Source organism: Neolamprologus brichardi, chromosome 11, assembly GCF_056152115.1.
Source record: "Neolamprologus brichardi isolate AB-2024 chromosome 11, ASM5615211v1, whole genome shotgun sequence".
Lineage (NCBI taxonomy): Eukaryota > Metazoa > Chordata > Actinopteri > Cichliformes > Cichlidae > Neolamprologus > Neolamprologus brichardi.
In genome coordinates, this window is record NC_142114.1 from 31,778,475 (window position 1) to 31,806,437 (window position 27,963).

Genomic DNA, 27,963 nt, shown 5'->3' on the forward strand with positions numbered 1-27,963 from the left:
CAGATGACCTCAAATTTAGGACCAATCACAGTGAAAAAGTTAAATTATACACAAAAGGATAAAAACTCCAGACGTCCAACTATCAACTTCACTTAGATGCAGAAATACAGGAAGAGCCAAAGTACTAAACCACAGACTGTAAACAAAGATGGACAGAGCTCCTTCAACCTGCATTGCCTCTTCTGTCCAGCAGGTGTCGACTCCTCTGTGATCTCTAATGAGTGGCAGGTGTGGCTGATTACAACATGATGCTTTTCTACTCGGTCTGAACCCGAACAGGAACCTTCACAACACCGAGTAAACTCCACAGTGGACACCAGGAAACATTCAAAAACACTCAAAGTTCACAACCTTTAAAGCTCTCCGACAGCGCTGCAGAAATCCAAACAGCGTCTGAAAGGTTTTTATAATGTGGGAAAGAACAGTGTGATTCAGGGAATCTGAAGGTTTGTAGTTTCCGTCCAGTCTGAGCCGTGTTTGGACGATTCCAGAAACTGACCTTTGACCCTGGAGGCGAGGTCAGCTGATGGGTTTCCCGTCTGATTCGGTGGATTTACAGGGCGAGGCACTCAGAACGACCACAGCAGCCAGATCAAGATTCAAATATCTGATTTTATTTATATTCAAGCAGCAACAACCTGGTGATTACACATCGACACAGTCAGAACTTTAAGAACGTTTCACGCGTGGGTCAGCAGGTGAACATAAAGGTGTGTATCAGGTAAAGGTGCATCACATGAGATCATAAACAGTAAACCTTATCTTCCACACAAAGACAAGCCTGTCGACACTGCTGCGTCTGTCACACGCAGACAGTAAAAATCACTTTATGTCCATCAGACAGAGTCTTAGATTTAAACACGAAGCTTAGCAGAGAAAACTCTTCTCGAGGTACGCGTCAGTGCGAGGAGCCATTTGAGGCACCGCTGTTAACCGTTCAAGGGTGAAAAAAGTCCTCACAAAGCCAATTCAATCCTCCAAGAACACAGATTCCCGATTGTCACACGTGACTTATGAATAGGGATGGGTATTGATAAGATTTTCACGATTCCATTTTCGATTCTGTTTAACGATTCAATTCTTTATCGATTCTTTTTAAAAAGGAGAACACTAAGGTCGATTAGCTCAGAACTTTGTTTTATATCTTCTCTTTGAACAAGATAGAAATGTAGGAGTAACATGGCCTTACAAACCCAACAGTGAGATCTTAACAGATCCAACCTACGGCTCTTCAATGGGGGGTCACAGGGTCCCCAGGAAAAAACTGTAAATGTAAAATAATAAAATAAATATTCTTCTGTAGCAATAACAAAGTTTAACATAAATTATTCTGTAGCAATTACACAAGAATATCCAGTAATGTCCCTGCCTACAATTAAACACATTCACTTACTAAAAATCATCTGCTGTGGCAAACGGCTGCAAGCCTTTGACCACAAACTGAGTCACTGCTCGGTGACGTTCGTCTATCCTGCCTGAAAGGAGACGCTACGGTAGACTGCAGCGAGAACTGCCAGCATCTGAGCCAGACTCTCTCATCATGGTCACCTAAACGCACAGTAATGGCAGGTTTGTAATAAGGCAGATCGCGCTAACATAATCTGCACTGTTAGTTGATTATTTACCTGCCGCATTAACGGGAGAGGACGTGCAAACGTTACCGCTGCTGCTGGGTTGAGATTCACGAGTCCGGAATTAAAAACACGACATTCATTTAAGGTCGTCGCGTGTTTGTGAGCAAATGCTTTTGCATATTCGTAGTGTTTCCTCCCTTAAATAAAATATCTACTTTGCAAGTATTGCAAGTTGCCCTGTTGTCATCCGTTCTCGTAAAGTAGAACCAAACTTTTGAGCGTTTGAGCCGCCGTGTTTCCTGCCAGGTAAATGACGCTCCGCAACGTGGTGACGTCATTCGGGGCGACTGGAATCGATAAGGGAATCGTTTGCAAAAATGGCAAACGATTCCAAGGAACTGAAACAGTGGGAACCGTTCTCAACAAGAACCGGTTTTCGATACCCATCCCTACTTATGAACGTTTGGAAAAATGGAAAATATCTGAAACGTGCTGAAACTCCACAACAACCGCTAGCAGCTGACCTAGAACCGAGGTTCTCTCAGCTGTGGTTACCTCTGAGTGACGATGATGATTTACTATTGAATTGTTAAAACTCACACTTGTGCTTTTAAACAAATTTATAACATTTAATTAAACCTGCATGTGGAACCTCACGGGATCCTGGGAATCCCGGACAAAAGGTTCGGAAGTGTTTGAAGGAATCCTGGCAGAGATCAAAATATCCGCCAGCATTCGAGCGGTCACGCCGAGGCCAGTCAGAGGTCTGTCTCCAGTATGACTTCCTCCCAGTAGTCCTTAAAAAATGACACGTTTGCGCCGTTCTGACAGAACTGACGAAAGCCCGCCCACAGCGCAGGATCCACGTAGGTGTGGCAGACCAGGTAACCTTTAAGACTCGGCAGGAAAGCTTCCAGTTGTGCCAGAAACACGGCGCACACCGATGCCAGACTGCGGCCAAAGATGTTGATGTTGAGGCGCATGGCATTGTGGCGGTAGGGTATGGCATACGGTGGCGTGCTCAGACTGAGGGCGGCGGGCTCGAACTCACGGTCTACGATCCACGTTAGGCCTCTGCGCCGCAGCACCTCTAGGTTGGCCTCCACCGGCTTCAAGGGCTCCCAGTCGTTGATGACGGTTCTGCCGGGCAGCAGGTTGGACACCACGTGGTCGGACAGGACCAGCGTCTCAGCCTGCCGCCGGCTCAGCGTGACCGGACCACAGGAGGAGTCGGCGTGGAGCGGATGTTTGGATCGAAGCTCGGCGATGAAGGCGCCCAGGTCGACCGCCTCACAGCACAGAGACAAGATGGCCTGCAGGGGGCGACAGAGAGGACAGGGTGAGTCTGCGGTTTACGTACCGTTCTGGTTCGACTCATCGCAGTCCAAGTTCAGGCTTGGTCACAACACGCCACCGGATTCATGCTGTGATCCAGTCCATCAGCCAAATACGTGGCATGTGTGCTCTTCACCGCGTCACGAGTCTGAGGCCAAACTAAGAACATCTGTCGTTTCATTCAGTGGACACGTGGATCGTTTACAGTCCAGGCCGGAAAAACCAGGCGGACTCTTCAACTGTAGGTGCTCAGAGCACGCTCAGCCTTAGGACGTGTCTGCAGCATCACGGTAACCACGGCAACAAAGGCCAGCTTGCAATAACTAGAAGCCAGTGGTGACCTTTGACCAAACGTCCGTGTGATGGCGCCGTGCTGGTCCTGCAGTCCTAACACGCAGGAGAGCAATTATAAATTAATTTGAGTCGTTATTTATTTTTAATAAACCTTTGATTTATTTCCTGTGAATATCGACACATTCGCTTTTCAACCACGACGAACTGAAAGTCTGCGTGCTTCAGGAGGACGCGGCATTTCTGCACAGCACGGTCAGAATAAAGGGAACGGCGCCGCTCGAACAGACGCATCGGCTGCGCGACGTCGCTGTGATGAAGAATTATCGTCATCACCAACTTTGGTCACAGTGGACTGTGACACACCTCCTTTGCGATGAGCCTGTACTTGGCGAGCGTCTGCGCTGAAGGATTGTCTCCTCGGCTCAGCCTCACAGCAGAGACCTCTGGGTAGTAGCGGCGGACGTAGTTGGTCACATGCGTCTGGATGGCGCTGGCGATGCCGCTGCCCCTCAGATCGGACACCACCCTGCGCCCCTGAAGTATTGCCGTCTGACCGCCGTCCACCAGGAGCGCCGACTCCAGCGCCACCTGCAGGGAGATGGAGAATGCAGCTCAGTGTAGAAAAAACAGAGCCGTGAAACGAAAACTGCGGTCTGCTTCCTCGGGGCCCGCCTTCACGCCTCACCACTCTGCCGTCGATCCGGGCGATGAAGACGACGCGTCCAGGCTCCTGCAGCCAGCGGTGAAAGAAGGCGGCCATGTAATCGAGCCCGTTGTAGTCCTCAGGCGTGCAGATGTTCAGCACCTGCGGGACAACACAGCGCTCTGTTAGGAACGACGCCCTGAGGACACCTGGGCGTTCCTGACTCCGCCTCAAACAGACGTCAGAATACAGACAACTTCTGATTGGCGCAGAGCAAACGATGCCACACGGGTGACGCTCAGCACTGATTCTAAGTTTGGCTGTTAAAGCTCTTCATCAATCACCTCCACAACATCTCCCAGGTTAACCACAGGTCAGAGGTCATCGCTGCTCCCAGCAACCTCCCTCGCCTGAAACTAAAGGTGTCCGCGCCTCTGTCTGTCCCCACGGAGACAACTTTAGACCTTTAAATCAGCTCTGAACACGTCGTCCGTCTGAGGCTCAGAGTTTATCGCTGTGATCTTATTTAACGGCTCAGATTCATAACCACGTTTCTTTACTGTTTCTTGTGTCATTTGTCCCTGTGAGAAATAAAGCGGCCTGACAAAGCGACGAAGCAAACGGGAAATGAGGCGATGAGGTTTTTTTAGTTAGTCACAGCAGTAAATTATGGGATGTTCAAAGTTTTTTAAAGCTGTTCGGCTGAAGCAGCTGGAGTTAGCGTTGGTCTACCTGCTAAACTACACACAGCAGCGAGTTTAACGACCTCATCGGTGCAGCTGTGAAAGCTCAGAGGAGCGACGGGCAGTGCCGACTGTGAAAGTCTGACATGATGAACACAGCTGGCTGCAGATGCTCTGCAGATGTTTTAGTAGGCTTCCATCTGCAGTGGCGTGCTGCAGCGGCGTGCTGCAGCGGCGTGCTGCAGCGGCGTGCTGCAGCGGCGTGCACTCCTTCACCTCATATGTTTTATGGAGCAAACGCCATAAAGGCGAAGAGAACCGCTCGAGCAGCCGCGGTCAGTCGTCCTATCAGCGGCTTCAGCCTGAGTTCACATCGCGCACTCTGACCTGTGATCTTTAGAGAGTCATGTGACTATTAATGGAAAAATGTTGGGACCTGCTGGAAGTCCTGCTCCTGCGCCAGGCAGTACACCACATCAGCTGCTTCCCCTCCTGCAGACATCCTGGTCCTGTTTCAGCCCCTGAAGCACTTTGCACCTGCAGAGAGCTCGACGGTTCCTCTGTGAAGCTTCTGGAGAGACCAGAGGTCAGAAAGCTGTCTGCTGAGCCAACGCTCAGGGCTTGTGAATGCAGCTTCTGAAGCCACGCCCTCTGCCGAGGATGTCACCAGCAGAGGATCCATCAGCATCCAATCAGATGGTGGAGGTGGGAGATTTAAAGAGGTACCTGTAAGAGGAAACCTTCAGAGACCAAACAGTCACACCTGGTGGTGAAGTGCCAGCGCTGCAGTCACGGTGACGGGGCAGGTGTTTGGGAGCAGGGTCCTGGTTGGGTTTGCTGGTTTAGACGTGTAAATACTAATAAAATGAATAGAAAAACACAAAGGGGAGGAGCCTCATGTTGGAGAAGCAAACATGTCGGCACAGGTGCTGACCAACTCGCAGAGAACAGTGTGCTCGTAAGTACAGACCTCTGCTGAGCAACCTCTGACCTCTGACCTGCTGCTCAGGTTCAACAGGTAGTGGTCAGAGTGAATTGAGCTGCTGTGAGATTAACTTTGAGAAAATGCTTCTCGTGGCCGTCAGGATGGGCGTGTGGGCGAAGTGTGGGGTCAGGCCTCTTAGGTCCAAATCATTCGGTTCTCCTCTCAGCACCCCCCCCCCCCCCCCCCCCCCCCCCAAGTCCTCACGGCTGACGATGACACAGAGTCATATGACCGCTGATAACACGGGAACCGTCAGAGGAGCCGTCATCAGCGCACCTTCAGCAGAGCCTCAAACCTCCAGAGCTCAGAGGCAGGAGAGCAGGTCCAGGGACACGTGGAACATCTGCATGCTGCCGATGGAAGCGATCCCTCCATCTTTGTCCAGGGTGGGCTCCTGCACCGGACGCACGGTCATTGGATATTCCATGACGCTGTAAATCACGTCAGACCATTTTATCAACTCTTAACCTTCAACAACCTGCTGCAGATTTGAACTCACTGGTCAAACTGGCTAATTCGCTTTAGTGCTGATTTGATCTGTTGTCAAGCTTTGTTTTGCAATTCCAACTTATTTTATATATTTTTATAACTATTGTCCTTTTCATTTTTTCTTTTGTAGGTGATCTTGGGTTTCTGAAAGGCGCCCTCAAATAAAATGTATTATTATTATTATTATTATTATTATTATTATTATTATTATTATTATTACTATGATGATGACATTAATAATAATATTATTAACATTCCTGTTGGTGGCCCTCAGACAGCAGAGGGCGCTGTTTAGTCTGCCTGATTATAGGAAGAGAAGAAGAAGTCGGGCATGCGCAGAGGAGGCTGTGAGCTGCCAGCTAGACTCTGTTCCTCCGTGAAGCGACACGAAGGTCCGTGTGTGTGTGTGTGTGTGTGTGTGTGTGTGTGTGTGTGTGTGTGTGTGTGTGTGTGTGTGAGAGAGAGAGAGAGAGAGAGAGGAGGAAGAGCACCGCTGATGAAGATCCGGAGCGTTTGTACCGGAAACGACACCAGCAGAGCTCCGTGTGTCAGCTGTGAGTATCCTCTGCTGCTCCTCCGGTCCGACCGGGACCGTGCCTGGAGAGTCCTGGAAAGTTTTTGAATGGCACACAAAGAGGAAGAGTGAGAAAAGTACTCTGTTACAGTACTCTGTTACAGTAAAAGTACAGGAGTGTGTTGTTATGAGAAGTCATAAGTGTCACTGCAGGTGTGACCAGTGGGAGTCTGCACATGCTCAGTTCGACCCTCTCCTGGGTAGACAGTAGGAGCTTGGACCCTTTGTTTTGGAGGTGAGTTTACCTTCATTCTGACTGAGTAATCTAAAGTAAGCGAGGACCTCATTGGTGAATGAGTCCGGCTGGATGAGCTCTGCTCCACCCTGGCTGTGATGGAGCTCTGGGTGGGGGGGTTTCACCTGGTGTGTTTTTGTGATGTTCGTCTCAAGCTGAGACTTTACAAAGGCTGTATATCAAAGATGGACACGGCTGCTGTGACACTGACCGCTGGTTGATTGTTGATGTCATCGGTTGTTTGCAGCCACCAAACGACCAATGAACCAGTGGAGCTCAGTCTGCAGGAGAAACTTGTAGTTTCTTTGGGCGCTCGCGGGCTGCCGTAGCGGGCTGTAAACATGCTGTAAAGTTTTAACCTGAGGGTCTGAGGGATCACTGCTGGACTGCAGCTTGTGTCCATCTTTTACGTACAGTCTAACAGGAAGACCTTTTCTAGACCATAATTGGGACAACAGGTGATGATGTAGGTGTGGCGGGTACAGCTGAGGCTGGCTCGGAGCGTTTCCCTCTGAAGCACGACTTGGATTCACCCGTGAGGCTGTTTTATTGATCAGCTCATGTGACTTCAGGTAAATCGGAGGCGGTCTCAGTCTGCAGGTTCCTCGCTGTCGTGTTTGGAAGCTAAGAGACGTCGGACAGGTCGGGCTTGTTTGCAGAGAAACAGGTTTGGCAGCCTATCAGGTTGCAGCTCAGGTGTGTGCGTTTGGGTGTGTGCCTACCAGGATGTCCTCCTCAGAGCTGCTTTACCTGCGCACACACACACACACACACACACACACACACACACACACACACACACACCTGCTTTGTCTGCTTGTCAGCTGCTGCTAGGTCATGTGACCCACACAGATGCACACTGCTGCAGCGTCTCAGGCTTTCAGAGCAGTGAAGGTGTCGTATTCAGGAACTCGAGCTGAAGAGCCTCATCTGTGACCTCTGACCTCTGCTCTGCTTTCCCACACAGTGTCCGCCTCTTGCTCCTCCTCCTGTCTGGCACTGATCCAGGTGTGTACCTGTGTCTGCAGGTGATGGATGCAGAGAGCGGGGTGCTGTTTCTCGGCGTCATGGCATCCGGGAGCTGGCAGCTCGACGCTCCGTTCTCCTCCTCAGAGCTCATCCCGGCCGGCTCAGAGAAACCCCTGCAGGACTGGGCGGTGGACCCCGAGTGTGTGAGTGTCTGTGATCACATGACCACTCAGAGAGGAAGTGTTTATGTGAAACGTTGAAGTGGCGGCGAGTTTTTCCATGTCTGATGTGGCCTTGCTGTTCGTGACTGTGTAAAATGTGACCTTCATCAGATTCTCAATGACAGCGACTCCGAGGACGTCCTCCACGCCGTCGATCCAAACGAGGTGTTTCCCAGCGGGCCACCGGCTGACCCGTCATCAGAGAGCGACAGCGGGATCTCCGAGGACCCCGCCGTCGAGAGTCCCGTCACCACGGTGACTGCAGCGGGCACCCAGCTGGCGCCAACGACAGTTTACCAGCTGGTTTATGACATCAGCGGGCTGGGCGGTGCTAAGACTGGAGCTGGACAGGAGAACATCATCTCCATCGAGCTCGGTGAGGCCACGCTTTGTTTCTGCTGTTCAGGAGTCGACGAATCAGGCGACATTCAGCAGCAGCAGCTCACTTCATGCTCGCGTCGACTGAGCTTAAAGAAGTTTGTTTAATTAATTAAATTAAAGTAAAGTTTAATTAAAGCATCAGCAGATGATTCATGCTGAGAAACTTTAATGTAGTACCAGGTGTCTCCACCAGGGGGCGTGTGAGTATTAACAGAAGCTACAGCATACATTTTCATTGCTATGCAGATGATGCCCAGCTCAGTGGTCCCTCAGATGACCCCGCCCCTCCCGAGCCTGGCTCTGCTGGAGGTACCTTCCTGTTAAAGGGGAGTTTTTCCTTCCCACTGTCGCCAAAGTGCTTGAGTGTTTGTCTCTATGTTTGGAGGGTCTTGACGATATAAAGCGCCTTGAGGTGACTGCTGCTGTGATTTGGCGCTACATGAACAAAGTTAATTGAATTTAATTACGAACTCATTCTGATGTGAAACTGCGAGCTGGTTTTGCACACGGGTGAAACACTGCCCCCTGCTGGTGACGTTTGGAACGATGATGATCATTGTTTAATAGTTTTAGGTGGCGTTCACGGCACGAAACTTCAGCTTCCTGTTAAATGACCTGGTGTGAAGCCAAAAACTGTGACTCCACCCATTTAAAAGAAAAAATCGACAGTGTGATGTAAGCGTGGCAGAAACAGGAAGGAGTGGCGTTGTTAATGGTGGTGCGCTCTCTCTGCAGATCAGTGGAGCTCTCAGCTGCTGCTGTCGGACTCGTGCGTCGTGAGCGAGCTACCTGTGGTTTCGGCGCCGCGGCGCGCCATCCCTCCTCCCAGCCTCGATGACGACCTGGTGAGCCTCTGATTTTGTTTTTTTTCGTCCTTCGTCAGGCTCCGCCCTAACGACTCTCTCTTCTTCTTGTGTTGCAGCTGTGCCTGGATCTTCAGCTGACCGAGGAGGAGCAGAAGCTGCTGACCCAGGAGGGCGTGTCGCTGCCCAGCAACCTCCCCCTCACCAAGGTCGGGTGCACGGATGCTCTCAGGCCGCAGCGTTTCTGTGTCAGGTGCACGCTGTTGACTTTGAACCGAACTTTATTCACAGGCCGAGGAGAGAATCCTGAAGAAGGTCCGGAGGAAGATCCGCAACAAGCAGTCGGCTCAGGACAGCCGGCGGCGGAGGAAGGAGTACATCGACGGGCTGGAGAGCAGGTAACCGGCCAGCGGACCGCCGCCGCGTCGCTAACAGAGACTCCATTTCCAGACGTGTTGTGAGGTTTTTTCCGCGAGTCGATAGTTCGTCCCCCCGCCTTCGTTTATCTGCTCTCACTTTTAATTTGAACTTCCTTCCATCCTCCAGGGGTCATGACCCCGCTGGCCTTCAGCCGTCTCCAGTGTCACGAGGGTTAACGCTGGATGAGGGCGTCGTTGTCACACGTTCACCTGCAGATTGCTGCTATGAGCAGGAGAAGGAGGGGCTCGCTCTGTGTCATCCAGAGCGGCTCAGATGTGTTTTTGTTGTGGGTTCAGAGTAATGAGGGAGTCACAGCTGTGTGTTAAATCGATGCTATCCGGTCGTTCAGTCTGACGTCACTAGCCGTGTCTGGGCCTAAACTCGCTGCAGGTCCATCAAACGATCACTATGGCATTACTGAGAGTTAAAAACTGTCTAAAGTCTTTCATCTTTAATAAAATGATCAGCGTTCTGCTCTACCAGGTGTAACAATTGAGTTTAACATCCAGGCATCCATGAAAACGGAATTTATGACATTTAACGGAGTTAGAAGTTAGCAGGAAGTTAGCTCGCTAGCTTCTATCTAAATACAATATAGCATGTCCTGACTGTGGGGTTTTGGAAACAAATTCAAACGTACAGCTCTGTTATCACTTCCAACATAAATGAAGACAGAAAACTAAACAGCAGTGACGTTTGTAGGGTTACTGAAGTTTGGCTAGCTGGTATATAATGATGTGCTACGTGACCGCTAGCGACACAGCTATGTTAGCATAATATAAACAAGCTAACTTTTTTTCCACTCGATAAAAGTTAACGTGAGTGTTCTCGGTGGTCAGGAACAAATGTAATCGCATGGCAGGATGCTGTAAAAGGACCAAACTTCAGCAGGAGAACAACTGAGATAATCCATCCACAATACGAGGTTAGTCATTCATATACTGCTGCATGGGCTGGGCTGTAGTTGCATCGTAAGGTTTTAAAAACTGAGCTTAAATGAATGATTAGCGGTAATAAAAGCCGAGGGAGGTCAACAGTGATCACTGACTGTTTTAGGAGCTTTTTGAGATTAAATAGAAGAAAATACAAAACATTAAACATGTTAACAACACAAAAGCCATATTAAACGCAGACTACTTTAGGCCTGGAAGTAGGATTCGTCACGTCATCACTTAACGACCGGATAGGTGCGTCGTGACCACAAACCCCGCCCCATATTGTGTTTCCACCTGCGACTTCTTCAGCTTAGAGAAACCTCAGCACCACCTGTTGTATTGGTGATGAAACCGCAGAGCGACAGAAAGTTATGCCTTTACACCGAGCGGCGTCGCCGGGTTACTGACGTTAAATTGTCATTAACGAAGACGGCGCTAAACGTGTTTTTAAACGTCTGTTACGTCTGTGTGAGCGGTGATGTAAATAACCTTTACGTGTACGGCTTCATGTCCTGTTAAAGTCTGCACAGAGGTCCCCATGTTTACACCTGTGTGTGTGTGTGTGTGTGTGCGTGTGTGTGTGTGTGTGTGTGTGTGCGTGCGTGTGTGTGTGTGCGTGCTGACAGGGCGGCGGCGTGCTCGATGCAGAACAAAGAGCTGCAGCGGACGGTGGAGCAGCTGGAGAAACGTAACACGTATGAACACGCTTTACTGATTATTGATCGTTAGGAGATTGCATAAAAGGTCACAGAGAGGTCACTTCCTGTGACATAAACACAGGGAACGATGTCGAGCTCACACTCTGTAGGTTTTATTGTAATCTCACACAGTTTGGTGACATGAGTTTATTTATGAGCTTTTCCAGGATAATTGATCAGGTGACCCTCACTCCTGAATCCTGAGGATGAAGGAGGAAAGTTGGGATTAATTGTTAGTGTGTTCAGGAATACCACACACATGTTATTCCAGACACTTCTGACACAAACAGGAGCAGAAACATCCACATCAGTGAGACCTCCCTGTGGTTCTGACTCCCACCAGCAGGGGGCACTGTGCTCTCACTTTAAAACCTCGGACAGCTCAGTCAGGACCCGAGTCTGTCTGAAACAGTCAGATTTACTTTTTAGTTTCTTCTTGAACTTCCTGCTGAGTTTGCTGCTTGCTGATTGGTTCACCTGCTCAGGTAAGCCCTAACCAGCCCCTGTGTTCCTGCTCCTCAGGTCTCTGCTGGCTCAGCTGCAGCAGCTTCAGTCTCTCATCAAGCAGACGGTCAGTAAAGGAGCCCAGACCAGCACCTGCCTACTGGTACGACCACCTTAAACCTGTTAAGGTGGAATGAAGTCTGTTTTGTTTTTGTTTGTTTGTTTGTTTGTTTTAGTTTTGCTCCTACACACACACACACATACACACACAAGCCCGTTCAGCTATCTTAGTGAGGACCTTCATTGACCTTAATAACCCTAACCATGAAGAATGAAAGCCTGAACCTAAACATAACCTAACTGTAACCCTGACACTAAAACCACATTTTGAGCTTCAAAATGTCTTCAGACTTGTGAGGACCGGGTTGTGTGTCCTCAGTGACTGCTGGTCCTCACAAAGATAGCTATACAGGAACACACACACACTCTGACCCTGCTCCTCGTGTGTGTCTTCAGATCATCCTCGTCTCTCTCGGTCTGATCATCCTGCCGAGCTTCAGCCCGTTCAGCCGCCACCTTGCAGACGACGACTACAGACCCACAGGAGGTCGGTCCCTGATGACATCACTTCCTGTTTGAGCATCTGTGATGGCAGCACTGGGTTTAGATGGAGGCTTTTGGGGAAGCTGAGAGTTTGTAGGATAAAAATAGTTCTTCAGGCGCTCGAGCGCTTCCTGACGCTCGCTGTGTAAATATGGCGACGCAGGTAAACACGTCTGGTTTACAGAAAGATCCAATCCTGGTCTCATGTTGTGGGTGTGGCAGGGATGTCGCCTCAGAGACTGGAAAATGAATCTTAGGAATAACTTCGGTCGCGTTTTCTCCTCGGCACGTCAAACCGCTGAACTCATGATTTCTTTTTTCATCTTTCCAGTGATTTCCAGAAACATCCTGACGGATCCGTCGTCCTCCCAGCCGACCTCAGACGACGCCTACGGTGCGACGTCCCTGCAGTCTGAGCCCCCCGCTCTCAGCCAATCAAAACCTCCTGAGGGAACGTCGAATCTCCCAGAACCAACAGAAAACCACGAACACGCAGCCGCAGACGGTACGGAGGGGAGCCGGTCGGGAAACGGCTCGGTGGTTGCTGCCGAGCAGACGGAACCCGGCGCCCTCGGCCAGAAGTCGACGGTCCGAGGAGGACGGCGCGATCAGGCCACACCGGGACACGCCGATGAGATGTAGAAACCGGACTTCCTGTTTTGAAGGATGTAAAAACCCGACCTGCCCAATCGATCAGCTGATCGGTGCTGATTTATGGTGGTGGATTTCAAATGATCAAAAACACCAGACGGTGTTATTCACGCCGAAACAAACCCGTTAGCATCTACGGACATCCAGCACGAAGGCGAAGGTTCAAACTCGCCGTGGCTTTTCACCGTCGCCTGTTAGCATGCTAAGTCACGAGTACGCCAAACGTCTTTGTTTGTTTAATAAAAGGTTTTCTTCACAAATACGTGAGCAAACGTTACGTGTTTGAGTTGCAGCGTTGCTCACACGCCACGTAAACGCCGCGTGTGGATGTTAGCAGCATGGTGCGGTGCGGCGACCGCTTTTCTTTTTCTTTCTGGGATGAAAAATGAATCAGTTGTGACGTCTGGAGTGATTATTGCCAAGTTTGATATTTTCTTGTAGCGTGTCCTGGTCATAAAGGAGCTAAATCATCTACAAACCGCTGCGAGGAGCTCGTGCACCTGTGTGACACGTGGTGACCTCATCAGTTCAGACTTTATGTGCAGAGCGCCCCCTGCAGTGAAACGTGTGTAAATGTCTTTCTGGGTGAATTAAACTGTTTTTGCTGATCTCAGTTTCTTGGATTGATTCGTTTGTTTTGCTGCGTCTGAACTTTGACCTTTAAACGCTGTCAGACTTCCGCCCGCAGGCCGAGCAGAGGAACCTGTTTCAGTTTCACCTCCGTACCTCCAGCTTCGTTTCAGGATCTGCTTCATTAAAGGGAAACTGAGCGTGTGCAGCAGCACGGCGAGGCCGACTGGTCTGACTGCAGCTGCCAGCTGTTATTTTATTTGTAATGAATAAAAAATAAAGTGACGTTTCTGTGCTGATGTTTGGAATCATTCAGACGCTGCTGCACTTCACACAGAAACCACCAGGGGGTGTCACAGACCAAAGGCAGTGAGTCTGCAGCTTCGATCTGATTGGGCGTCTCATGAAACACTAAAAATAAATCGTTTAGAAAATCAGGTTTTACTTTCGTAAAACTTGCAGGTCACAAAACTTTGATACGTTTTTATTTTTTGATTTATTATGTCATGAAAACATTTTTAGGTTAATATTTATATTTATTATTATTATTATTATTATTATTATGTGTTTTGATATATTTTCCAGTTGTGTCTTCATAATTATTACTTTAACAATTTGTGTTTTTATTTGTTACGATTTTATATGATTTGATTTATGATTTGAATTGATCCTTATTTTAATATTTTTTCTATTTAATTTAATAATTTCTGAGTTTTCAGAGTTTCCTTTTTAATCATTTATTTATTTTTTGAAGTTATTTTTTCATTGTTACTGTTTATTATTATTTATAGGTGAGCGGTGCTGTTGGCCGTGGGTGAGTCCAAGCTGATCGGGTTGAACCTGCGGCTCTAATCTGCTGTTGTTGTTGTTTTGGGCGGATTGTCCCTTTAATGATGGGGTCGGGGATAATCTGCAGATGAGCCGCCACCTCTCCCTGTGACCCAGTTTGTGATCTACACTGGGACTGAAACTGACTCCAGATCAGAGCCGAACCTGGAAACATCTGTCAGATCAACCAGATGCAGATCAGAGACGAGGACTTCAGAGCAGCTGCAGACTCGTGAGGACGCCACGTCTGCAGATGGCGTCTGCGGTTTGCGGACACCATCTGCAAACCAAAACTGCAGTCTGCAGTTCATGGCGTGATTTCAGAGTTGATGAGGATGTTGGGGCAGTTTGATGCGCGTTTCATCACAGTCTTGGTCAATGCTAACAGTGCAAGCACGAGCTGCAGTTCATGCGACGGCCACAGGAGGGCACTAATTAAAGATCCTGTAATGGAGCACAGTAAAGACGGTCGTGTTGGTTCGGTGAGCAGGGTCGGAGAAACAGTCTGCGTTTTCTTTCTGATTAAAGTTTGTTTCTCTACATTTGAGTCGTTTGGTTTCGATGACCTGCTCGCTGTGAGCTGATGGTGCTCACCTCCATCCATAAATCACCAGCAGTTATTTCATTTTTTGGAGTTTGAGGCTTTCAGATATTTGTCAGTACTTCAGAGATCACCTCCCTCCTCCTCTCTCCCCCGCTTGTGTCCACAGGCTGAGGTCAGTTTCCTTCGCCAGGCGCAGGCGGCGTCTGTGTGACACATTTCACCCTCGTGGATTATCTCTGTGAACACGCCATAATCTACATCATGCTGTGGATTAGCACAGATGTCTGTGGGATTACAGAGAGTGCCGTGTGTTTCCTGAAGCTGAACCAGGCTCAGGTTCCTGGAACCAGGCTCAGCTTCAGGTCTCGGGTCTGTTCAGCCAAAAGGAGACTGTCCTCCCAGGAGCGGAGCCTCTGCTGGACACCAGAGGAACTGCAGGTTCGAGCGTTACCGCCCACCCTGTGACGTCAGCACTTTCAGTAGCTCTCATTCTCGGCCACTCCCGCTGTCCGCCGAAGGGGGGCGCTTCCGGGCTGCCGATGAGCCGCTGAGCCAACGGGCAGACCGGGGGAGGCTTGGGGGGGGGGGACAGGGAGGAGGAGTAACCGGACACCCAAGCACGGAGCGGCTGCTGGCCGGTCAGAGTGCGGCGGAGCCCGGCAGCAGCCACAGCAGCGGGTCGCTCAGCGCAGTGAGACCGAGCAACAGAGCCGAGGAGCGGCGGAGCTGAGGCGGAGGCTCCGGTCTCCCCTGCAGGAGTTTGACTGCTTTAACGGCGCTCCGAGTCTCCATCGAGCGGATAACGGAGTTCCCGTGAAAGTGGGAGAAGTGTCGCGATCAGCCGCCGGACACCGGCAGCATGAAGAAGAGCAGCTCCGGGAAACGGGTGAGTGATACCGGGACACAGGGCGACCCCCGGGGCTCTCTCCGTTAAAGCAGAACTCGAAGAACAAAAGCCCGAGGATTAGTTTTATTCTGAAGGCTGAGAGCCGCAGGCTCCCCAAGAACCCACGTCCGGTTTTCATAATAAAGGCCTCACTATGCCGATGCTTAAAAAGTGCCAAAAGGCCAACAAACAGACGGAGAAGTGATGTTTTTAACAGTGACCCGGTCTGTGGGGGTCTGTGAGGGTCTGTGGGGTCCAGGCCGCTCCTGGAGGCTTTAAAGTGACCTGAATGTGGTGTGATGGTTAATCTGCTCAGCAGCTCCAGTTTCAGTTACAGCCTTTAATGGACTTGCATAACAACCATCTGACCCCAAACCGGCTGAACTCAGAATGAAAGCAGTTAGAGGCGGGCTCTGTGGGTGCTACACACCTGTCTGTTCACACAGGTGAGGATGAAGAAACAGACAAACAGACATAAAGGACAAAAAGTCATATAAATCAGCGTCTCCCAGTCTGTACAGAAAACAGAGTAGAAACAGTAATAGAAGCATGAATAGAAACACAAGTAGAGTAGTATAAATAAAGACTAAAAATACAAACTGAGGAGATGAGCTTGATTTAGGCTGAGCTTCTGGAGCCGTGCTGACAGCTTCCCCTGCTCCTCACCTGCTCTGACAGCTTCCTGTTTCTTGTCTCAGGGCGCGTCCGAGTCGGCGCCGCAGAACGCGCCGCCTGATAAAGTGGGCTGGATCAGGAAGTTCTGCGGCAAAGGGATCTTCAGAGAGATCTGGAAGAACCGCTTTGTGATTCTGAGAGGAGACCAGCTGTTCATCTGTGAGAAGGAGGTGAGTCAGAGAGGGCGGGGCCTACAGGTGACCAACCCCTGACACTCACTCAATCAGTCAATCAATCAATCGATCAGTGGACACGATCGGAGGTAGAAGGTCTCTGATCCTCACAGCGTGATCACCTGTAACCAGCAGCCAGGTGACACCTCACCTGTGATGTCATTAAGAAGGTTAACGAGGAACAGATTTAAAGGGACTGCGCAGCTTTTTCATGAAACTGTTACAGAACCTTACAGGAGAACTCTTGCAGAGAACATCTGACATGTTAAACCTGGTAAACACTGAAGTACCTCAGAGTACTCCAAAGTACCTCTATGTACATGCATTGAGAGTATTGTGTGTAGTATTTTTAGCCTTCCTCCAAATTCTGCAGTTCAGTTTGCAAACAGAAAGATTCTCCTCGGGTTTCATCAGCCGACGTTCTGCAGGCGTCGAGTTTCAGTCCGAGCTACAGATACACAGAGTGCTCCGGTTTCACTGCTGCAGCACAGGAAAAGTGTCCTTACAGAACCCTTATCACACAGGAACGTCGTCATAGAACCGTTATCACTCAGGGAACGTCGTCATAGAACCGTTATCACACAGGAACGTCGTCATAGAACCGTTATCACTCAGGGAACGTCGTCATAGAATCCTTATCACACAGGGAACGTCGTCATAGAACCCTTATCACACAGGGAACGTGTTCATAGAACCCTTATCACACATGGAACGTCGTCATAGAACCCTTATCACACATGGAACGTCGTCATAGAACCCTTATCACACAGGGAACGTCGTCATAGAACCCTTATCACACAGGGAACGCCGTCATAGAACCCTTATCACACAGGGAACGTCGTCATAGAACCCTTATCACACAGGGAACGTCGTCATAGAACCGTTATCACTCAGGGAACGTCGTCATAGAACCCTTACCACACAGGGAACGTCGTCATAGCACCGTTATCACTCAGGGAACGTCGTCATAGAACCCTTACCACACAGGGAACGTCGTCATAGAACCCTTATCACTCAGGGAACGTCGTCATAGAACCCTTATCAGACAGGGAACGTCGTCATAGAACCCTTATCACACACGGAACGTCGTCATAGAACCCTTATCACACACGGAACGTCGTCATAGAACCCTTATCACACAGGGAACGTGTTCATAGAACCCTTATCACACACGGAACGTCGTCATAGAACCCTTATCACACACGGAACGTCGTCATAGAACCCTTATCACACAGGGAACGTCTTCATAGAACCCTTATCACACAGGGAACGTCTTCATAGAACCCTTATCACACACGGAACGTCTTCATAGAACCCTTATCACACACGGAACGTCGTCATAGAACCCTTATCACACACGGAACGTCGTCATAGAACCCTAATCACACAGGGAACGTCGTCATAGAACCCTTATCACACAGGGAACGTCGTCATAGAACCCTTATCACACACGGAACGTCGTCATAGAACCCTTATCACACACGGAACGTCGTCATAGAACCCTTATCACACAGGGAACGTCTTCATAGAACCCTTATCACACAAGGAACGTCATCATAGAACCCTTATCACACAGGGAACGTCTTCATAGAACCCTTATCACACACGGAACGTCATCATAGAACCCTTATCACACAGGGAACGTCTTCATAGAACCCTTATCACACACGGAACGTCGTCATAGAACCCTTATCACACAGGGAACGTCTTCATAGAACCCTTATCACACAGGGAACGTGTTCATAGAACCCTTATCACACATGGAACGTCGTCATAGAACCCTTACCACACACAGAGCCTAGTTTCCCTCCTAACACAACCTCTGAGTGAAAAGGTTTTCTAACATGTTCTCTCGGGTTCTGGGTGTGGTACCTGGGTGTGGTACCTGTGTGCAGCGGTGCAGTAATGATCGCTGTGGTTAGCTCGTTAGGGCCACTGAGTTAATAGCTTTGTTCCAACACATGAAGCGGCGCTGTTTTGCAGCATGTTCACAGAATCACACTTCCTGACAGCGTCAGCTCATCTTTCCCTTTTTCAGATTCAAAGATTTAAACTGGTTGTAAAATTGTTTTGTGTTGCTCAGTGTTCCACTTCTCTGTGCGAGATGGGGCTGGAAATATGTTTTTGTGTGTGTGTATGTCAGGGACATTGTGAAACGAGGCGGCCTCTGGTTTGTGTTTGTGCGTTCACATCAGTCTCCGTGGTGCGTTCAGGTTCCTCGGCTTCCTTTCTTCAGTTCCTCTTTTCACCCGTCGTTTGGCAGCGTCAGTGTGAAGTTACACATCGAAGCTTCCTGAAAACTGTCTCACCACCAAATTAGGATGTGTCTGTGCGCGGCGTCTCTGCTGTTGGTCGACAGACTCTCTTCTGCTTCTGTGGCTCTAAGTTAGGCATGTGTGAAGCTTCAACATGTCAGCAGCTTGACTTCCTGTCCTACCAGGAATAGAAACCCAGTGTGACACCAGAGAAACCACACACACTGAAATACACTCTGAAAGCACACACACAGAGGTTTGTAGTCCTGTCTCTGTGGGGACTGAACCATGTGTGGGCACATCGCTCTGCTGCTCGTCGGTTTTGTCTCTCAGAGTTGGCAGTGTAGTTTGGGACAATAAAGTTTTAGTGAAAGCGTCTTTCCCGCTCTTTTATGCGTTTATTTGTTTTTTAATTGGTTCTTTGTTGTCAGTTTATTGGTATTTTTGACCCTCGGCACAAATAAACAGAGTTGTGTAATCAATCATCAATATTCAGAGTTCAGTGCCAGAGGGGGAGGAGTTACATAACAAGTGTCACATCATAATCAATCACTTCCTGTCTGCTGTTACAGCATAAAACCATCAGCAGCACAAGAATCACCTGCAGCCTATGACTGGCAGGTGCAGCAGCCAATCAGAATGAAGTAGGCTGTTAACAGAATCACACTTTAATGTGTGTGTGTGTGTGTGTGTGTGTGTGTGTCTGTGTGTGTGTGTCTGTGTGTGTGTGTGTGTGTGTGTCTGTGTGTGTGTGTTAAGCTGCTGTAATCCTCAGGCAGCATCTGTGTTACACACATCTGTCTGCATGTGTGCGATCAGGTAAACAGCTGATCAGCCGTCCTGAGTCAAGTTTCTGGTCTTGTGGTCAGACAGGCTCCTCCTCCTCGTCCTCCATGTTGGACTGCAGCTGGCGGTCCTGGCTCGGTTCTGGAGGTTCACCCTGACCCTCCTGCAGGTGTAGGACAGCGGTCATGTGCTCTGACAGAGCGTGCCTGGTTTTGGGTTCAGTCCCCGAAACATCAGACCTGATTCACGAGCGCAATCCCGATGACCCCGTGACCTCAGAGCAGCGCCAGGGGCGGGGCTACACAGTGAATGATAAGTTCTGTATGACTGACTTGTTTGGTTTCAAAGTGAGCTCAGAAACATGGCGCCTGAGCCGGTGGCCTCGTGCTGCACCGTCAAATGCAGCGTTCCCTCGGCTGCTCTCTCACCCTGCTTCCTGTCTTCTCCTCACTCGACTACATCTCCCATAATCCCTCAGTGCACCACCCCTACCCCGATCTATCAGACACCCTCCACCCGCATCACCATGAGAAGAGGTCTGCTGGGTGGAGGAGGGGCTGCTTAGGAGGATTTCTGTTGCCCCCCCTCCTCCCCCACTCTGCAGTCCCCCCACCCCCGCAATAACATTGCAAAGAGGAAGAGGAAGTTTGATGTGAGTTATAAATAAGTGTGTGTGTGTGTGTGTGTGTGTGGGGGGGGGGGGGGGGGGGGGGAGAGTCCTGCCTCCCAGGAAGTCTCACTTTAATGCTGGTTAATAATGGATGCTGTTTCCATGGAGATTGATGAGCTGATGTGACAAGAGAAACCTTCACTTAGCACATGCTAACACGCTGAGAGCTGGTGTGTGTGTGTGTGCACGTGCACGTGTGTGTGCACGTGTGTGTGCACGTGCACGTGTGTGTGTGCACGTGCACGTGTGTGTAAACCTAAACCCAGAGTGGATGTAAGCACAGAGCAGATCAGCTGATAGCGGAGGGTCAGTGCTGCTGCAAAACACGAGGCAACAACCAATCAGCGTTCATGCTTCAGAGCACCTCACAGTGGCGTTAGCATCAACATCTGTCCCTCAGACTGAAAGATGAGCTCCAGATGTTCAGCTGATGTCAGACTACAAATCCCATCAGGCTCAGTGAGTGTGAGGCTTTCACCTGGATGTGGGTGTGGCCAAACAGCCTGTTACTGGAGAATAAAGACATGTTGTTTTGGTCATGTGACAGAGACACCTCATCTACTGTGTGCGTGAAATGTGCATACAGCCACACCCCCTTTCTCTGTGTAAGGAAACACCTTCACCTGGCGAAGGTGACAGAGTGGTGATGATGTAAGAGAGAAGCCGCCAAGGCCAGAGAGACGCAGAACGTCCGTCTGCAGAGTCTGAGGTCAGACCAACCACGAGACCGTGTTTGACAGACGCTCGGGCCGAGGTCATGTGGGCGATGACGCCCACCAATCACAGAAGTAATTATAATGACGGATAAGGTCACGTCAGGTGACACAGACAACATCAGGAATCCTGCAGTTTCATTAAAAGGTTAAAGGTTAAAGGTCAAAGCACGTCCGTTGAGAGTTCAGTAGTAATAATGACAGTAGTGACCTTTGTCAGGAGTTTGTACACATAATAAATAAAACAAATATGTTAGTTACCTGTAATACCTGTGTGTCTGTAGGTGAAGGAGCTGGGTCGAGCTGACGAGGTGTTGGACCTGTCGGACTACGAGCGCTGCGAGGAACTCAGGAAGAACAAGAGCCGCAGCAAGAAGAACCACAGCAAGTTCAGACTGCAGCGCTGCAGCTCGCCAGGAAACACGGTACAGCTGACACACCTGCACACCTGACACACCTGCTGTTGCCAGCTCACTGTCAGGTCGACCTCACCTGTCTGCTCTCAGCCTGCTGTCCCAAACGACCAAAGCCACCACACCCGGTCCCTCGTTATTATCATCCACCCTTTTTCCTCCTCCAGCTCATCCGAGGGAACACCGAGGCGTTCCCAGGCCAGCATCCTGGCTCTGCCCCGGGGCCTCCATCTGTATGAGGAGGAGTCTTTGTAAAACTTGGAATTAGGTCACAGAAACATATTTTCAGAACATCAAGGCTCCTTTTTCCTGGTGATAAGTGTCAGTAAGCTCCTCCCACATGTTGGTGGTGTCACGAGAATCCCGCCTGACGGCGGCCTGAGATTCATCTGTATTTGAGTCGGCGGTCACGTCCACAGACACTTCCCATGGTGTTTCGAGTGACCGCCATAAAAATGCAGCAGGCGAGCGTGAAACTAATGAAAGCTGCGTCCATGTTGGGCGTGCTGGTCCCATCAGAGTCCAGAAGGAGCGCCAGCAGGGGAGGACTCGCTGTGATTAACACCGTCCACGCCTCCCGTAAAGAGCAGCAGCAGCGGTCTCAGCACAGAGGCAGAGCTCTGATTCGTCAAACCTCCTGTAACCTAAGGTCATTGATTATTCATGTTCCCAGGCGGCTCCTGTGTCGCACGGTCTGCACATGTGCAGAAGCTCAGAGTGAATGTGAATAAAACCTCCGCAGCTGGAGCTGTTATTGACCCGACTCAGCAGCGGCTGTCAGTGAGCACAGGTGGAGCTGCAGCTCCAAGAGGCTTCCCTCGACAGCAGCGCACACACACACACACACACACACACACACACACACACACACCAGATGTTCGCAGATACCCAGAATGCTCTTGGGGAAAGGGGGAGGGGCGGATCAAGTGTCCTGCAGACTGGGAGGCAGATTCTATTACACACACATACTTGTCTTTGGGTACTTGTGAGGACCATCACTGAGGTGTGTTACCTGAACGGGTCCTGGTCTTGAACCCTCCAAAGCTGAAATGTGCCATGAAATGCCAGAATCTGTGCTGCAGGACAAATTCTCAGAGGGGCGGAGACCTGATATCAAGGTCCGCCTCCTGCACCGCCAAAGTCTCTGTGTGGTCAAGCCACGGCCTCTTATTCCTCTTATGGAGGCTTATTTTATTCATACATTTTATTACTAACTAACCTTTTTCTTAAACTACACACAGATATTTTATTTTTAGGCATTTTAAGTTTACTTTTCTATTGATACAATTATAGGAAATCTCTTTTTCTTGATCATTTATATGGATTTTTCCATCTATATGTATTTGATGTATTTTTTGTTAAGATATGCGGGCGATCTTTATCTTCAAGCTCGGGTCCTCTACCAGAGGTCTGGGAGCTCGATGGCCCGGCGCTCTTCTCTGAGGTCTTACAGTAAAGTTTAAACTCCAGGCATGCTTGAAAAAAAAACATTTTATGAGCTTTAGCAGAGTTAAACGTTAGCAGGAAGTTAGCTAACTGGTTTCCAACTAAAGAGGGTGTTTCATGTTCTGAGTGAAAGATCTCTAAATATACCGCTCGGCCATGACTGTGGGGGTTATCAAAATTAATTTCAGAGATGTTTGGAGGGTTGTGAAGTTGGCCTAGATGACATATGATGATGTGCTAGCTGGTGGCTAGTTACAGAGCTATAACTAGGCTAAAACGAACACATTAGCACAGGAAGATCGAGGATGAGGGTCAAACTGTTCTCAGTATGAAACCATGAAGACAGAGTAGACTTCAGTCCACATCTGAAATGATTCAGTAGTCGTGAATCGGTTACCTGCTCAAGGTGAAAAAGTCCTGATCTTGACCTTTATGTCCACTCTGAGAAGGTTTCTTTTCTGAAGAATAAATGTGTTTTGTGACTGTTTCCCTTTTTTCCTTTACTTTATGCAACCTAGAAAAACCCTGCTCGAAGCAAGTTCATGTTCAGAAGTCACACAGTGCATGTCAAGACTTTTATTGTGAAAGGAAGAATCAGGAGTATTGCACCTTATGTCCGTGTGCAGAAACAAAGAGCTTCTGTGTGCAGTTTGTGTAACGACAAGATAAACAAAAGGTTTTTTGACAGAACGGTCGAAACGATAGCTCCATTCTATTTATTCTACTGCTTTCTAGTGCAGTAGAATCCCTTTCTGTGGTTACTGGTGACGTCGCAGCACCGCTTCACATGATGTCCTCCATGTTGGTTTGAAGTGTGACAGTGAGGACCCCACAGGTCTTTGCACTAATAGTCGTCCCCACGTTGACAGACAAACATGTATACACACACACACTCACAGGGGCGGGGTCCTTATGTGTGATGTCAGCAGTCCTATCCAATCGGTGTTCACAGTAAAGCAGCTGGCTCTTCTGTTATAACGTACAGACGTGTGTGTGAGACTGAACAATAAACAGATACTTTCAGCTCGAGGTAAAATCATTTCTGCGTCTGTGGCGTCTCCATGAAAAGCTCTAAATGCCTGAAAAACTGTCCTGAACATTAAAAATACAAACCGGCGTGTCTGATGGCGTGGACTAACTCTGTTGTGTCTCTGCTCGGTTGCAGGTTCCCAACCTCGTCTTCCTCGCCGTCAGCCCAGAGGAGAAAGAATCCTGGATCAGCGTCCTGAATGGCGCCATCACCAGAGCCAAGAACAGCGTTCTGGACGAGGTGTGACCTTTGATTATGTAAACAGGAAGCCCCGCTGTGTTTAGTCCCGCCTTCATTCGTCACCACTGAAAGCCGCAGACGTTAGCAGTTTGTCACCTGGACAGATTGTGTAGTTTTTCCAGGTTTAAAGTTGGAAGCTGTTCAGATCAGCTGAGGACGTCTGGGACAGTCGACGACCTTTCACCCTTGAGCTGTAAATGAAACTGAATCGAGGTTTTTGTTTCTGAGTGTGTCTTTGGCACAAACTGGGTTTTCACGGGAGGTTTGATGGTCGTGCAGAACCGTCTGTGGCGTCGAACACGTCCGTGGCGTCGAACACGTCCGTGGCGTCGAACACGTCCGTGGCGCTAAAATCAGACTTCAGCTTCTGAACGTGTTTCTGTGGTTTGATTCTTTGATACAGGAAGTAGACATGATGAAAGCAGAACTTACTGAACCTGAACATGCGTGTTTCACGTGACTGGGCTGCTTCCCCCACTCACTTCCTGTTACACGCCTGAGTGGCGTCTGATTTTAATGCAGGTCTGACTCTCGATGTTGGCGTTTCCTGCGACTTTTCTGTTTATTCTGCAGCAGCGCACGTGCCAGAGCAGCTGTCTGCCTTTTCCACCGCTCGATACTCACATCGATGCCCGATCAATAGTCTTTCACAGCGTGTTCCAGGCTGAACCACACGCATGTCCTATTGATGATGTGCTGTTACATCCAAACTCCTGAGGTCACGACATGCGGTGGCCACGCCTTAGACTTAGGAATCCATCCAATCACCAGGTAGCATAAACAGTCTGACGGTCAACAGGAAGTACGGCCAGCGTCAGCAGGACGTCCTGAGCTCGTGCTGGCTAACGCTAAGTTACCTACATGGAAGCGTTCGCGGCTCCGTCCATCGGTCTGTCTGCGAGAGCACCATGATGATGATGATGATGATGATGATGATGATGATGATGACTGCAGGTCGTCTTTATGTGACGGTGTCAGCAGCTCCCACAGTGATTGGTGGCCACGTGCCTTCTTCTTCCTCGTTTGTTTTTAGGTGATGGTCGAGGACTCGCAGCTGTCTCATCTGACTCGCGATCGAGTGAAGATCCCTCACAACCGCCGACTGCCAACCAGAGGCCACCTGCTGGCTGTGGTCAGTATCCTCCTCTTCCTCTGGGACTTTATTCTTCATCAAACCTCGAACTTCTGATGTGAATGATGAGGCAGGTTAGCAGCTGGCACGTCCTGTTTGGACACTTTCTACAGCGTGCTGCTTTATTCTGGGATGTGTTGGTGGGATGTTCTGTGTTATTCAGATTTTGGGGTTATGAGCCGTTTTGAACAGTTGGTAAGTTTTTCCAGAGTTTTTCTTTGTTTTAATAGAAGCACTGAACAGTTTTTATTTTGGGCTTTTCTTTGGCACAAATCGTTTTTCCTCTGCTTTGCACCTAAACGTTTGTTCTGACCTGTCAGGTATGTGCAGACTGACTGTGCGACTCTTCGTTCTGGTCGTCAGACTCTTTGTGTCTTTGTTGATTTTCCTCCTCTCCGTCTGTCAGGCCTCCACCTCCTCCTCGGATGGGATGCTGACTCTGGACCTGATCCAGGAAGAGGATGCTGCAAACGCTCAAGGAGCCGGCTTGGAAAATTCCAGGTCCAAAACAGACGGCGCGCTCTCAGCTCGGACTGCCGAGGCTGCTGGGAAATCTCACAGCCTTCCCCGTGAGGTGACGGTGGTCTCGGAGCAGACCCCCCAGCCAGAAAAACGCCTCACGACGGCAGAGAAAAACCGCTGCGCCTCCATGGATGAGATCCTGAGCCACTCTGAGACTAGAGCCGATAAGAGTAAAACGGCGGCAGGGAGTCGTTCGTCTGCCTCCGCACCGACCGCCGCGATGGCGCCCGTCAGTCGGCTGCAGGAGCTCATCAGCCAGAAGTTGGAGAAGACGGAAAGGCTGCTGAAGGAAGTGCGGGGCAACAGCGAGGGTGAGCGGGGAATGGCGAGGTGGGGGAAGGAGTCGACCGAGGCAGAAAGACTCCTGAAGGAGGCGAAGGCGGCCTGGAGTCAGGCGCAGGAGGTGCTGGAGGAGGTGAAGGAGCTCAGGGCGTTGTACCAACAACTGGACTCCACCTCCCCTCTCACCTCTTCTAAAGGTTCCAGACTAAACCCGGACCGCAAGAGCCTGATGTGAGCCGGCACGACTCGGCGCGGGCGAACGGTCGTGTCCGATGGACGAATCACTTTGAAACTCTTTAAATTCAGGTTGTAGCTGCTTCCAGGACTTGATGCCTGAGGCATCGATTCCTCAGAGACTAACCTACAGGTCAAACCTCCAAAACCTAACAGGAAGTGTTCCTCAAAAGGTTCCTGATTCTGGTTGGTCGGCTCGCTGCCTTTGATTAACCCGAGTAGTTTTTCAGTTTAGGTTCCTTTAAAGGAAACTTAGCTGACGTCAGTGTCAGAGAGACGAAATGTGCCAAGACGAGAGTTTGAGACGTGCAAACTGTGGACCCCGATCTCATCCTGGCCTTACCTGTGGATCCTTTATGCTTCCTGTGCTTCAGTTTGAGGCTTGAACTGAAGAGTAATCAGTCGACGGTGTGAATGCAGGTGTTTGCTGTGGAGGTCAGAGTTGGAGGACGACTCTGAAAGTGACGAACTGCTGATGATTGATTTCCCCACAGAAGACGCTCAGCGTCACGGACCAGCTTTTTCTGGAGCTCTGGACTTCCATCAGAACCAGTTAATGCGACTGGTTTTGTTCTGACTGCAGAGGAGGTCGGAGCGATGTTTGTGCAGCTGTTATTAAGGAATTTAAAGTTGGTACATGAAGTTTTGTTTTTGGCGTCCGCTCCGCCGTCAAACAACAGACCAGAACCAGGTTCATCGGAACAAACAGCTCACTTTCACACGTGGTTAGAAAAGTTCACACAAGAATCATCTGACCGGTCATCGTCTCAGCCGCCGTCACGGCGAGGATGAACCGATCTACGCTGCGACCGGCTTTTGCTTCGTCCTGCTCGGACTCTTCTTCTCTGAATGTGGCACCTTCAGTCGTAGCTGGAAACTCAGGTGTCAAAGTTCATCAGGAGCTGGACCAACTGTCCAATCAGAGCTCCTGAGGTCTGCACTATGAAGCAGGTTCAACATCCAGGGTGTCTTTAACAGCCATAGCATGACCTCGAATCATGCGTGTCCATGGAAACAACCCGTCACACTCAGTTTCTTCGCGGTGCACACCTATGAGCGCGCTCAGACGGTTCACCTGTTTTTATTTGGAGTTTTTTGATTCCACAATAACAATCAGCGAGTTTCCTCTAAGTTTATTTTTCTATCAGATTGTATTGAGCTGAAGATGATCGAAGCTCAGAGTAATAAATAACAAACAGGTAGTTTCACATCCGTCAGAGGCGGGTGTGAGAACCGGTTGATTGTGATTGATTTCATTGACCTGTATCTGTCCTTGCACGTGCTGTATCTGTTTCCTCTTCCTGTGTTTTGATCAATTTATACTCGCACTTCTCCTCGCCAGCTGCTGTAGCCTTAAACCCAGAGGGGATGATGGGAGATGTAGTCCTGAAGGGATGTGAAGCAGGTGGTGATGCTGTGAGTCCTGATCAGTTCATGTGCTAAAATAAAACCTGCAAACTCAACTTGGATCTGCGTCTGTTTAATCTGCTAATGAGGAGTGTGTGTGTGTTCCTGTTTTGAGTCAATGTGGGGCCTCACACTGGGGTTAAGTTTATTCTGTGGAACGTTGGATTCAGATTAGATTTAAGGTTTAGATGAATTACATCCACTTCCACAGACACATCCA

General features: G+C 49.5%; 3 protein-coding genes across 4 annotated transcripts; 2 read left to right on the plus strand and 1 right to left on the minus strand.

The window, feature by feature from the left end:
* Window positions 1-544: 544 nt before the first annotated feature.
* On the minus strand, window positions 545-5,399 carry LOC148100761 (histidine N-acetyltransferase-like). Its single transcript, XM_087848607.1, has 4 exons — window positions 4,966-5,399; window positions 3,889-4,008; window positions 3,567-3,791; window positions 545-2,887 (listed from the first exon to the last, which is right to left on the minus strand). Exons 1-4 carry the CDS (start codon window positions 5,029-5,031, stop codon window positions 2,333-2,335), a joined length of 966 nt encoding a protein of 321 aa, XP_087704733.1. The 5' UTR covers window positions 5,032-5,399; the 3' UTR covers window positions 545-2,332.
* Window positions 5,400-6,308: 909 nt separating this feature from the next.
* Window positions 6,309-13,550, plus strand: creb3l4 (cAMP responsive element binding protein 3-like 4). 2 transcript variants are annotated; one of them, XM_035914286.2, is made up of 10 exons: window positions 6,309-6,812; window positions 7,841-7,984; window positions 8,114-8,378; window positions 9,119-9,228; window positions 9,306-9,395; window positions 9,478-9,584; window positions 11,168-11,236; window positions 11,762-11,846; window positions 12,200-12,290; window positions 12,618-13,550. In XM_035914286.2, the coding sequence occupies exons 2-10, from the start codon at window positions 7,844-7,846 to the stop codon at window positions 12,926-12,928; spliced, it is 1,269 nt and encodes a 422-aa protein (XP_035770179.2). In that variant the 5' UTR covers window positions 6,309-6,812; window positions 7,841-7,843; the 3' UTR covers window positions 12,929-13,550. The 2 variants fall into 2 exon arrangements, with proteins under 2 accessions (XP_035770179.2, XP_006805651.2); XM_006805588.2 differs by having other exon boundaries at window positions 6,309-6,557.
* A 1,851-nt stretch (window positions 13,551-15,401) lies between these two features.
* Window positions 15,402-26,759, plus strand: plekho1b (pleckstrin homology domain containing O1b). Its single transcript, XM_006805587.2, has 6 exons — window positions 15,402-15,765; window positions 16,464-16,610; window positions 21,322-21,462; window positions 24,062-24,166; window positions 25,200-25,298; window positions 25,705-26,759. The coding sequence occupies exons 1-6, from the start codon at window positions 15,739-15,741 to the stop codon at window positions 26,335-26,337; spliced, it is 1,152 nt and encodes a 383-aa protein (XP_006805650.2). The 5' UTR covers window positions 15,402-15,738; the 3' UTR covers window positions 26,338-26,759.
* The last annotated feature ends 1,204 nt before the right edge of the window (window positions 26,760-27,963 follow it).

What these genes read in the sequence shown, in the direction of transcription:
- creb3l4 (XM_035914286.2), top strand. Translation starts at nt 7,844, where the DNA reads ATGGATGCAGAGAGCGGGGTGCTGTTTCTCGGCGTCATGGCATCCGGG. An exon ending in GCAACCTCCCCCTCACCAAG is followed by an intron (nt 9,396 to 9,477) that starts GTCGGGTGCACG and finishes CTTTATTCACAG; the next exon opens with GCCGAGGAGAGAATCCTGAA. An exon ending in ATCGACGGGCTGGAGAGCAG is followed by an intron (nt 9,585 to 11,167) that starts GTAACCGGCCAG and finishes GCGTGCTGACAG; the next exon opens with GGCGGCGGCGTGCTCGATGC.
- LOC148100761 (XM_087848607.1), bottom strand. Translation starts at nt 5,031, where the DNA reads ATGTCTGCAGGAGGGGAAGCAGCTGATGTGGTGTACTGCCTGGCGCAG. An exon ending in CCCGGATCGACGGCAGAGTG is followed by an intron (nt 3,792 to 3,888) that starts GTGAGGCGTGAA and finishes ATCTCCCTGCAG; the next exon opens with GTGGCGCTGGAGTCGGCGCT. An exon ending in ACAGGCTCATCGCAAAGGAG is followed by an intron (nt 2,888 to 3,566) that starts GTGTGTCACAGT and finishes CGCCCCCTGCAG; the next exon opens with GCCATCTTGTCTCTGTGCTG.
- plekho1b (XM_006805587.2), top strand. Translation starts at nt 15,739, where the DNA reads ATGAAGAAGAGCAGCTCCGGGAAACGG. An exon ending in GCAGCTCGCCAGGAAACACG is followed by an intron (nt 21,463 to 24,061) that starts GTACAGCTGACA and finishes GCTCGGTTGCAG; the next exon opens with GTTCCCAACCTCGTCTTCCT. An exon ending in GAGGCCACCTGCTGGCTGTG is followed by an intron (nt 25,299 to 25,704) that starts GTCAGTATCCTC and finishes TCCGTCTGTCAG; the next exon opens with GCCTCCACCTCCTCCTCGGA.